Source organism: Populus alba, chromosome 14 (genome assembly GCF_005239225.2).
Source record: "Populus alba chromosome 14, ASM523922v2, whole genome shotgun sequence".
In the NCBI taxonomy this organism is placed as follows: domain Eukaryota; kingdom Viridiplantae; phylum Streptophyta; class Magnoliopsida; order Malpighiales; family Salicaceae; genus Populus; species Populus alba.
Window position 1 is genome coordinate 1,130,384 of NC_133297.1, and position 12,764 is coordinate 1,143,147.

Genomic DNA, 12,764 nt, shown 5'->3' on the forward strand with positions numbered 1-12,764 from the left:
TAAATCTTGAACTCATGTTTTGAAAGGTTGTTTGACTTTTATATATATATATATATATATATATATATATATATTATTTTGAATTAAATTATTTACCCTTAAACTTTATTATTTTTTTATTTAGTTGTTTCAAGAGCAGGTTGGTAAAGTTAAATGGGTTAAATCAAAGTTTTTTTAACATTTGTTTTTCATTGAACTTTGTTTATTTTTACTATGTTTTTTTTTTAAATTTTTTTTATTATGATCTTATATCACAAGTTATGAGTTGATCAAGTTGGCCTGGTTTGACTTGAGTTTTCTTCATTTATGTTATATTTTTTAATTTTTTTAATTTTTATTTTTCAACATTAGGTTATTAGATCTTAAACTTTATAATTTTTTTATATTTTTTTATGAGTTATTTTGGTTTTATATTTTAGTTAATTTAACCAAAATTATCTTAAATTATCGTTGTCTAAATATTTTTTCCAGCAATACCTAGTGTTTTTTTTCCTGACAGTTTCTGGAGGTTTATAATAAAATAATGACATATTCATCAGCCCAAACTAGCAGTTCTATCTGAGAGGTTTCTTGGAGGTGGAGGTACCCAGTTTGCTGGCGAAATTATTTAATGAGAAGCTTGTACAGGATCTCTCTCACTGTGGTGGAAGAATAATTATGGAGCATGGCCCGAGGTCAAGCTGTCTTCCTAAGCTACAAGCCTTGACAAGGATGCGTCGAGCATGCCTCCTCTGCCAGGCATCTTTCTTTCAATGTCAAATTATCTTTCTGTTTTTTCCTCTCTTTTTCCCCAATACCATCAACCCTTTCCCCACTATTTCCCAACATTCCATTGGGCTCTCCATTTTCAAACAAGACTCCTGAATTATAATCTCAAAGGTCACGTGACAGGAGTTACAATGAAGGACGGAGAATTAAAATATATTTAATTTATGAAGCTCAAATTAAATTAAATATATAAATCTAATCAAGATTGCAATCTAAAAATAACCAGTAGTTTTTTTTTAAAAAATATAAAATAATAATTTTCATACCCAACTCGAATGTAAAAATAATCCCATTTATTTATAACAAATTAACTCGAGCGAGTGGAGGAGGGTGTTGATAAAATCTCAACTTAACTCGAGCGATTAAATTAAAAACGATGCTTGTTCCTGTTTGGAAAATCGTTCATGTTTTTTTTTTTTTATACTTTTCTCGCACCATCATGCCTTGACAGTTTTTTTTTTTTTTTTTTTTTAATATGAACCGCGTGGGATTTTATTAGTACTGGGTCAGTTTTTATTTGCTTCCTAATTTTTACATTTTTAAATTAAGTCAAGCGCTCATCCATACAAGCACATGACTTTATGAGGTTCGAACACTGAAAAGGAAAGTCAACCTACCAAGCTCTGATCATTGTCAAGAGCAATGGTAAACATCAATCCTTATCCAAACAACTCCTCTTGCTTTGTGGTTGGCGCGCAGGGCCGAGGAATAACTCTGCCTTGTACTGTGTAAGTGTGTTCACACATTCTTGAACTCGTGACTTCTAAAATCCTAGTCACGGGGAAATTAATAGGAATTACGAGGCAATCTAGCTATCTCCATGGGCTAACTTTGCATTCGTTTTCACACAAGTCGCGTTTTGGAATTACTACATGACTGGTTTTTCATGAGATATTTTTTTGAATTTAGGTTGTAAGAAACGTTATTTTTAATATCAAAACAATTTAGAAATATATAAAAAATTTAAAATATTTCGGTGACGCTGAAGCAGCCGCGTCACTGAACAAGCTCTAACATGCGTAATTAAACTGTGCATCGCCGTTCCAGTGCTCCGAGGGTCAGAAACTTCTTCGGAGTCCCGCACTTGGACCAGCTGCTGGTTAGCTGAACTGCAGATGACAGCATCAATTATCGTGACAATGACAAGCAGCAAGAACTTCAAAACTTCAGAATGTCCCTCAGCGTGAAAGTGTGTCCAAACATAAGCACGTTCATGTTCTTATTTATATTCTTCTGTTGTCTAATTTGTTCGTCCAATTCGACTGTTGAGCTCAGACTTTTCAGTTTTTCCAGAGAGGGAACTCTGCCTTGTAATTTCCTTTTTTCCCCCCTCACCTGTGCTCCAGATGCATGCAATAAATCAATGACCTGCCCCGTTCGATACGACGTTTCTATTTAAAAATCTTTCAATCATTCCCGTGTTTTTATTTATGGTTTTACACATGGATTCTCTCGAATTCTCTTCCCATGCAGGAATTTATTTTTTCTTTTCCGAACTGGATGACCGGCTCGTATAAGTTATCAAACCTTTATTCTGATATAGAATCATTTTGAATATTAATTGGGTTAAACTTAAATAATCTAGTAGGCAAACATGGATAAGACTTGATGATTTTAATTTCGAGGATTTTTTATTCATGTTTTCGTATGAATTATCATGTATAATTTCGAGTACTAATGCAATTTTCTCTTTTTTTAAAAGAAGTGGAAATCTTGCTAGGCTTTCATGATGGAAATAAAAACAATGTCTGCTTTCTACTGAGTCCAGCAGCGGGGCCTAAGAAATCAATGCCAACTCAAAGAGTGGGTGGAGCAATCGTCAGTGCTGGATTTGCTTCCCATCACGCACGCAAGAGGGTGGAACGGAAACTGCAGTGTTGCGCTTTTGCAGCTCGAGGAAGAACTAACATACGTGTCTCAAATTCAGAGACATTTGAGCTGGTGGATTTAATAGTATATTTGTCCCTTCAATTATGCAATCTCAACCAACTCATGGAAATATGGGACACTATCAATTAAGAAAAAAAAACAAAAAATAAAAAAAAATCTTAATTTAAAAACTTAATCAGGTAAGAGTTTAAACATGAAACTTACAGAAATCTATCATTAACTCATAATTAAATCATAATTTCATCATTAATTAATCTTAATATTTGAGAGAATAGGAAGGGTAATAAAATCTAGGTGGTGCCCGATGCAAATGTCATGGGCCCATTTCACATAAAAGAGACAGGGAAAGATGGGGGAGATAAAGATGGGGCGTGTTAGTACGGCTTTATGAGACGACATTAGAATTTCTTTCAATGGCGTCTGTCACGTGGCAATGCATCTTCCTTCATGCAGCCCAGCTTGCCATCGCCTTTCCAATCAACGAACGACAGAGAAAGAGAGAGCGAATAGATTCATTGTGTATCGCATTTGCAACCGCTAGCGGACTTTGCAAGGCAAAGTAAGCCTTATTTCTTTCTCATCTCCACCAACCACTACGAGAAAAAGTACTTTCAATCTTATTTAAAATAATATCTATTTTTTAAAAAAAATTATTTTTAATATTAATATATTAAAATAATTCAAAAATAAATTAAAGTAAAAAAAATTAAATTTTAATAAAAAATATGTTAAAAGTCACTTTCAAACATCTTATAAAAAATTAAAAAATATTATTTTAATATATTTCCTATAAAAATACAACATAAACTATATTCATAAACATTCTTATAAGTTGTGTTTAGAAGTGTGTTTTTTAACAAAATTTGATTTTTATTATTAATTTTATAATTTTAGATTATTTTGATGTGCTAAAGTAAAAAATAAATTTAAAAACAATTAAAATATATTATTTCAAAATGTTTCTGAATAAAAATACTTTAGAAATAAAATTATCCATTCTGACAAATAAATCATTATTAGGTTTCACCAACGAGTTCAATATGTTAATTCATAAATTATTAGATTTAATTTCACTTTAAAATTAACCTGATTACGTAAAACTTGAACTCTTCATCAAGTGGTTTGGTATAACACAATTTTGTTACTCGATATATATATATATTAAAGCATTTTATTTTAAAGTATTTTGTAAAAATATTTTTTAACTAAATATATATTAAAATAATACCTTTTTATCTTTAATATCAAAACATTAAAATTATAAAAAATACACGAAAATATTAACTTAATAACTGTTTAAGTAAAAAACAATTTAAAACGTATTATAAAAAGTGAACCGCGTTACCGGATGTAGCAAAAGAAAAATTTGGAAGATAGGTTTTAGCAGGAGACAAAAGTGACCATTATAGACTCTAAAAGACAATAACACCCTTGGTTTTTTTCGTTATGCCATGTCAATTACACCCCTCCTCCAGGGGTTTCTCTGTAATATTATTGAACAGAGGTTCTTGTGAGTTTGTCTGAAATATATAAGAGTAGTTAATACCAGCTTTGTCTGGTCAGTTTCCACACCACCGCTGTCTCTCTCCAATTATTTTTCATCTTTCCAAAAAACAAAATCAGGACTTGAACAAAAACCAGTCTGGTTTTTTCAGTTTCAGCTTTTGTAGCTTTAACTAATATCTATCATCTATTCTCTCATATGAAGCTCTTAAGATGAACCTGTCCCTAACACCTAAAAGTCCTGTCTTTTTACCGAACGCGCTAATGCTTCTTCAGTATTGTTTCTTTAGCGTAGAGGTTTTGTAGTTTTTGTTGGGATTTTCTATATGGATTTTGGGGTTCAGGTGGGTTTGGATGGGTTGGTGGGTTCAGACACAAGTAATAGTGGTTTTGCTTCTCTTGCTAGCTCAGATCCTGAAGCAAAGCAGAAGTTGTACGGATCTGGGTTCTTGAAGCAAGAGAGACCTGGCAACATCGATGGTGATTGGAGGAGCTCTAAATTGTCCAAAACTGAGTCAATGCTGCTTGAGCAGAGTAACACTTCACTTCTGAAATCTAACTCCAACTTTCTCTTCGCTGATGGACAGCAGCAGCAGCAGCAGATGCTCAGCTTCTCCTATCCCAGATCAGCTCCTTCAGCGGAAAGAAGCTCCCAAAATGGCACATTGCCGTACTTTCACCTCACCTCTTCTGCTCATAATAGAAATACAGGTACCATATTGAACACCATTAAGGATTCGCCTATAAGTGGGATATGCTTCATTATTTGAGGATATGATAGTGTTATCCTTGGTTTCCTTTGAGGAAGCAAGTGGCTTCTACAGCCATTATGGCTTTATGGGGGCGCATTGCATGAACCTATGGTTTTTTTTATTGAACTCATAGGTGACGGGGTTGTGGTTTTTTTTTTTTCTTAACGTCTATTTGATCAATAGCTTGTTATTTGGGGTACGATTCGCGGTGCTAGTGGTGTCGAGAGGTCCTTTCGGTGAAATCTAGGAGTGGTCTTGTTTAAAAAGTCTTGTCAAGATAAAGTAGAAATTGTTATCATCTGTGTCTTCCTTCCTGTTTTGGGGTGATGGGTTCTGGTAATTAATCAAGCACAGGGAACCAGTGTGCTCAAAAGGAGAAAATTTTGTTTTGGATTTCGTCTGTTTCTCCCTTCCGCTTTACTTTCTACCTTTATGGTTTGTTTTCATGGTCTCTCACAGACAGAAACTCATTAATGTTTCAGCCTCTTCAAGTTTTGTAGGCAAAACAAAACTCGATTTTTAGTGACCTTCTAGACACTTTCATGCCTTCCTTCTCCTTTCTACGTCAGGAGATCATGACCTTTTCTATTTTATATTCTCTGCGGACGAAGGGATTTTGGATTTATGTGTCTAAAGTTTCTACAAAGTTTGACATGATTTTTTTTGGTGTTTGTTTTTTCAGGCTACAGCTCTGGTATCTACAACGCTGCCAGCATGCATGGGGTTTTGACCGAGACCAGATGGCCATTCACTCAATCACAATGGATGGAGCTTGAACATCAGGCCTTGATCTACAAGTATATAGCAGCAAATGTGCCTATACCATCTAATCTGCTCATTCCCATTAGAAAAGCTCTTGATTCTGCTGGGTTTCCTAGCTTTTCTGCTGGATTTTTCAGACCCAATACAAGTAAGTTTTGTCTCCCCCATAAAGAACTGAGTTCTAAGTTCTTTTTGCTTTTTGTCCACCAGATTTGCTTCTCTCCCTCGAATTGATTCTGTCTATTTTGATGTACAAAGTAGCCATACATGCCTTTGTGCCTGTCTAGGTGTGCGTCAGTGTTTGTATTTTGTATGTGAAGAAGGGGTCGTTTGTGCAAGATGGGTTTTCTTTCCTTTTCCGTGGAGTATTAATCCTGTGGTTAAATGGTTAATGTTTGAACGCATGGCCACAGATCGTTTCCGTTGGAATCTCTAGCATCTTAGTGCAAAGAAATTCAATCGAGCTCTAGTTATTAGTCCTTGCGAATAAGTAATCACCAAAGCAGTAGTCCTTTGAAAAGAACTAAAATTTCAGCTATAATTCCTGTACTCCATTTAGTTTCACTCAATCTAAGTTTACACCGAAGTTCTATTCTTAGCTGCTTCGAATTTTTATCCAGCAGATTAGTCAGGATTCGAAATATCATTTCTTTATCTGACATTTGTATCTGTGTTCCATTTGTCTTGTGAAATGTGCAAATACAGTGCCATGGGGTGCTTTCCATATGGGTTTCTCCAGCAACACTGATCCGGAGCCAGGACGGTGTCGAAGGACAGATGGGAAGAAATGGCGGTGCTCAAGAGATGCAGTTGCCGATCAGAAGTATTGTGAGCGGCATATGAACAGGGGCCGCCATCGTTCAAGAAAGCCTGTGGAAGGCCAATCAGGCCATTCCGCTGCAGCCGCCACCACTGTAAAGCCAGCCAATGGCACTTCGTCTTCTACATCATCATCAGTGGTGGGGCTTCGCAGCACTGTGTCCGACAGCCTCACTATTGCTCATAATCAGCAGCAAGCAACGAGTCCATCTAATCTTTCTGCCTCTAATACGCTCAGCAGGTAAAAGCAAGATGAATTTAAACCTTGACTTTCGTGGAATCCAATCTATCCTTTTAAATTAAGGTTTTATTTATATTTATTTATTGTGACATAAGATTTTTATGTAATAGGGAATCGAATTCTACTAGAAAGGAATTCGTTGATGTCTCAAATCAAGTAGCTTATTCTTTTTTATACCCATAATTGGCTTGTTTGAAGTTAATTAATGGTTTGTATTCATGGATAACTTGCAGGATGTTCCTTACTAAAGAGAATGTAGGTGAGAGAACGCAGGATGCGACAGCCTTGTCCATGCTTCGATCCACCATGGACCTTAAATCGAAAGAAACTCCATTCGTCATATCAAAACAGCAGAACTCATATGGGGAATCCTTACGAAAAGAGTTTGGACTTGTCACCTCCGATTCCCTCCTCAATCACTCACAGAAAAGCTCATCCTTAATGAGTTGCAGAAATTTTGGATCGTCTCAGGACCTCACTAACCAGGAATCTGTTTCACAGCACTCCCTCCGCCAATTCATGGATGATTGGCCTAAAAGTCAGTCTGATCGTTCTGCTGTTTCTTGGCCTGAACTTGATCAGCAATCTGAGAGAACCCAGCTATCGATTTCAATCCCCATGGCTCCTGCAGACTTCATGTCATCTACTTCCTCCCCAAACAATGAAAAAGTCACTCTCTCCCCATTGAGATTATCACGAGAATTTGATCCAATACAGATGGGACTGGGAGTGGGAGGTGGAGGTGGTAGTATTGCCAACGAACCAAACCAGAGGCAAGCCAACTGGATTCCCATTTCTTGGGGAACTTCAATGGGTGGTCCGCTCGGGGAGGTCTTGCACAACACCAATAACAATGCAGCAGCAGAGTGCAAGACCACGTCATCGCTGAACCTGATGACCTATAGATGGGACAACAGTCCTCGTATAGGTTCATCTCCAACTGGGGTTTTACAAAAGTCAGCGTTTGCTTCCCTTTCAAATAGCAGTGCGGGAAGCAGCCCAAGAGCAGAGAACAGGACCAATGAAGGTGGCAGTCTCTGCAATGACCTCCTTGGATCAACTATTGTGCATTCTTCTTCATTGCCTGCCATGTAACTCTGTTGATCTGCCATCTAAGAAGTCTCCTGTCATCGTAGCTGACAAAACATGGAGCACTTTGTTTTTGAAGTTGTTAATCTGTCTGGTATATTGTTATTTTTCGAATTTTATTATATGTATTTCTTTGGTTATTGGTGTGTTCAGAAGAAATGGAGAACAGTTAAGGTCTTTTAAAGGCTTGTAATTTGTATCATGGAATTATGCTTGTCTGGTATAATTTTGACTCTCAGTCCCTATGCGGTGTTATATAGCCTGTGATTGTTCTATTATTGTTTTTCAGATATTGTTGAGCCAGAGGCTTTGTTGCTGTAAATGTGCTTGACGCAGTTGTTACAAATTGAGAATGCATGGCGCGGATTATATTTTTTATATGATCCATCGGATTTGGATTTTATTTATTTTATTCTTTTTAGGACCGACAAGACTTGGATGGAAGAATTCAGATACACTTGCTAAATCACTCGATGAATATTTCGATATGCTAAAATGTCAAATGTGAGGTATTTTTTGTGTGGACACTTTAGAACATAGCTGTGATGTGAAATCCGACTTCATCAGGCAATATCTAATTTGATTGAATAAACCAAACTCTATTTAAATTAATTTAGTAAGGTCAGTTTTAAATTAAGAAAATAATTTGATTGAGTTAACCAAACTCTATTTTAATTAATTTTGTCAGCTTTGAATAAAAAAAAAAAAGGGAAAAGGATGAATCTACGTTGTTTTTATAAACATTATATATTTTTTAATAATTGTTTTTATAAAACAATTAATCCAGATGACATAATGAGCAACCATTTTAATGAAAGTAATTAATTGATGATGAGGGAAGCAATGAGTTGACATAATAATGTTTAGAAATAAGTTGTATAGTGTTTTTGTAAAATAAAATATCATTTGAGATAATATAATTAAAAACTTTTTATTTGATTTTTATATGATTGTATTAAAATAATTGAGAAAACACTTCAATTTAATATATATTTTATGCGAAAAAAAATCTAATCTTTTTGTTAGAAAAAAGCAAGTTAAACTACGAAGAAACACTTTTCTAGGGCAATCTTCAAATCGAACCAGGCAAATGTAAAATTATATATATGCAAGTATCCAGCTGATTTTGGTGCTGCGAGGGTGACAAACGTGAGCTGGCTGCATAAACAGCATAACTAGTGGTTACGATTGGGCTTCTTTTGACTATTTCATATTGGGCTTATTTTGTTCATGGGCTTTAAACTCCAGAGTATTTATGGCGTCCAACCCTGGGACTTGACATTAGGCTTTCGGCTTTTACAGGGGAAAACTAAGCGGCTCTAGCATCTCTGTACAAAAAGAATTCCGTGATACTTTTTGTTGCCAATTTGAAGTGAATTGATTAGAGCCAATCATGGTGAGGCTCTTTGTGGACTTAAGTTGGGCTTCCGTATTGAGAATCACAATGCCTAAATAATCCACTCATTCCCATCCCTCCGGAATTTCTCAAGAAAATTTCAAGCCTTGATAGTTTGGAAGGGTAAAAACTATATATTTCTTAAGATGGAAACAAATTATGATTGAAAAATCATACTTGCTGTAATAATAATAATAGAAGCGGTAATATATATATATATATATATATATATATATATATATATATGTTTTTGAAAAGAAACACACAGTAGATATACTATGAATTATAATAATATATTATTTATTTAAAGCAATATTCTCATCACATTTTTTTTCAACTCCCACCTTATCTATTAAAAACAATAAAATTTAATCATCATCTTCTACTATATCTAATCAAACACCCATTTCCATTCTCACAGTTTGAGAAATATTACATACGTTTCTAACTCTCATTCTGTTCTGCTCATTGTTTTCAACTCCTCTATGTATTGAATGGGAGTCCAATTAGGTTGCCCTGGACCAGATTGAACTTTGTAGAACGTCCGGTGTGCCTTGAAATAGGCCTAAAGAATCCATTGGTATGGCAACTCGTGGCACAAAATCCTTGCACAGCACGTTTATTTTAACTTGGAAAGGATTGGGATATTGTACAACATACAAAGGAAATCGCCCAAGACAATCGTTTGAACTTTAAACAAGAACGGCAATGCGGAGACTGCATGCTTGACTAGAGTAGAGACACAATAAGATGAAGCAAAGAACAGAGCTCATCATTTCTCTTCTAGTGAACTGACAAATTCGATAAATTTACGTTTTTGGTCCGTCAGCAAGAAACCAAGGCCATCAAATTACTAGCTAATCAGTGCCACACGAAAATCAAGCCATTAAGTATTTTGTTTTAGAGTGGAAATTTTGAACCGTTTGACCACCACCCCAAGGTTCCAACTTCAACAAACCAATGTAATTTGTTTCCTCTACTCTTATCAATTCCTCTGCTTTTTTATTCTTTTTCTACCATAATTACATCAGAGTTCTTGAAACCAGCTCTCAAGCCTTCACTTTTGCTTTCATCTGGTTTCATGGCGCACGGTTTCTGTCCGTTACTGCTCTTGCTCTTCCCTTCTTAATTCCAAGTCACAGACCACAAAACATGTAGCTGAAGAATGTTTGAAGATAGCAATCAAATTCCACGGATGAACTCCCAGTAAGAGAAGTAAAAAGGTTGAGCGAAATTCCACATGACAACTATAAATTGAAGGTAAGTTCTGCGTCAAGATATCATAAAATGCTAGTAAAATCGCATCTTTAACAAGTTTAAGGACCCAACCACCCTTCCCACAATTATCTAGTGACCACCCAGCAGACATAGACAACTGCAACAGAGATATTTTCGGTACTGTCAACAACAAACCCGCAGGACACCCATTCCACTCCAATTTCAAACTCGTTTAGTTTCTCTTGACTCGTCTATGTTCAATAGATGGATGCTCATGCAGCAGGTTCTGACCAATACACCTAACAAGGCACCCCAACCATGCCTGGGCACTCAACAAGCATCAACACCAATCCTCTGCATACAGGTTCCAGTTGTAAGGCTGGTAAAACCCATAACCATGCAAGTATAATAGAAAACAAAGCACCAAATATTGAATCAGAAACAGTATATAAACTCCAGTTCCCCTGTTTTACAGCACATTCAAATAAAGTTTCCCTAAATTCATTCAATGCGAGAACAATTAACTATAAAAATCCTATAACGCTTATGATGCAACAATCAAGAAATATGAATCTGTAATAACAATTTAGAGCACATGCAAACAAAATCTCCCTAAACTCCCACGATGCGAAACCAATTTACTAGAAAGATTCTACGATGCTTAAGCTGTAACTATCAATAAATCCGGATCGGTTAGAAATAACAGTTTATTGAAGAAACATCTTATGCTAAAAAAAATAAGAAATAAAATTTAACAAAAAACGAGTTAAGATAGAGTCAAGTGATATGGAGGCGTGCGTAACCCTAATCCACAGAATTTCAAATTCCATCAAATTAGGGCTTTAAACACCACCAGATTTAATTTAAGGAGCTGACAAAACACAAAGCATTTAAAGCAAATGCATTGCAAATCATGGTCCAGCTCCTTCAAACCCTTTAATTAATTCACCATAAAAAAACTAAATTTAACATGGAAATGATTTAAGCTGGACAACTCAAATCAAATCAGATAAATAATTTTTAATCCAATTAAAAATAAAATAAAGCATAGAAATTCAATAAAATAGAATCTGAAATTAAAGACAAAAGAGAGGGTCGGTGCTCATATTCTATGGGTGTAAATGAGTCTGTCAAGCCATGGATATAGCATTCAGAACGATGAATTTTTTATAATCATCACAGCCAACCCTCTTTTTAATCTCCTTTTCTATCCGTAGATGGAGCAATTGATCAATAAAATTGTACAAACATAAAGAAAATAGAGGAAAACATGTTAAGAAGATGAGCAGCGGGCTGTGCAGGCGTCATGTTCATGGAGTGTTTAGTCCTCCTTTAAGCGGCATCGGTTATATAGAGAGGAAAGCCAGATGCGAAAAAAACCCTAGCCCTGAGTGCACAGTTATTAGTACCGATTGTTTCGTATGGAAGTGACGCCGTATTACTTACTTGATATTGAGATTTTTATTGGGCTGTGCCGCCTGGGTTCTATCCGGGCTTGGAGTAGCTATAAACTGCATTTTCGAACAGAAATTGCGGGCTGTGTCCAAAGTTAGAAACCCACATAGTAATTTTAAAAATACTATGTGGGTTTTCCAATCCTAATCGGCAATGTGATTTAAAAATAAAACATTGTTAATATCTATTATTAAAAAAATTCCCAGTCAAGAAAACTATGGTCATTTATGACCAGACGTGATTGAGCGGCCGCCTACGGCATTCCTAGGTATGCAGTTTTCAATGAACAAGTTGTATATATCCTGAAAATTTTCCTCGACATTTTTCAGTCTCCAGGATGCAAGACAGTAAATTTCCCTACTGATTCCTTTCATTTTATACGTTTTCCTATGGTTTGCCGAATTCCAAGTCTTGTAATTAAAAAAAGGAACCTGTCGTTCATGCAATATAATTAAAATCCAGCAATAAAACTAAAAAGGTTATTGTTTAGTGTATTATTGCTGTCTCGAAATAAAAATAAATAAAAACAATAGAAATAGATAATATATCCATGTCCTCCTACCTTCTACTTTATAAAGATGAAAATTCATTTCATTTCATAAAAATAAAAATATATTTTCTTTGTTTTCATTTTCTTTCACTGAGCATATTTTTATTTTTTGAACCAATAACTAATCACAATTAATATTGCTTCCGATTTGCGTTTGGTCGAGAACTTTGAAGAGGGGTGTTGTTGGTGATGACCCTCCACCGATGTTTCGCATGTGGAATAGCAAATATTTGACATGGGAATCTCAAAGAGATCCCACCCCATTTCCGAGCATTTATAGCATTTTTGTTATTGTTATAATGATTATTTTTAAAAATTTAT

The 12,764-nt window shown here is 35.3% G+C and overlaps 1 protein-coding gene and 1 non-coding gene across 2 annotated transcripts; one reads left to right on the forward strand and one right to left on the reverse strand.

The window, feature by feature from the left end:
- The first annotated feature begins 4,208 nt into the window (after positions 1-4,208).
- Positions 4,209-8,099, forward strand: LOC118037076 (growth-regulating factor 1). The gene is made up of 4 exons (XM_035042961.2): positions 4,209-4,872; positions 5,596-5,823; positions 6,381-6,735; positions 6,969-8,099. Exons 1-4 carry the CDS (start codon positions 4,488-4,490, stop codon positions 7,828-7,830), a joined length of 1,830 nt encoding a protein of 609 aa, XP_034898852.1. The 5' UTR covers positions 4,209-4,487; the 3' UTR covers positions 7,831-8,099.
- Positions 8,100-11,535: 3,436 nt separating this feature from the next.
- LOC118037684 (small nucleolar RNA snoR8a) lies at positions 11,536-11,624 on the reverse strand. The gene has a single exon (XR_004685649.1). It is a non-coding gene; the product is annotated as a small nucleolar RNA snoR8a (small nucleolar RNA).
- Between the last annotated feature and the right edge of the window lie 1,140 nt (positions 11,625-12,764).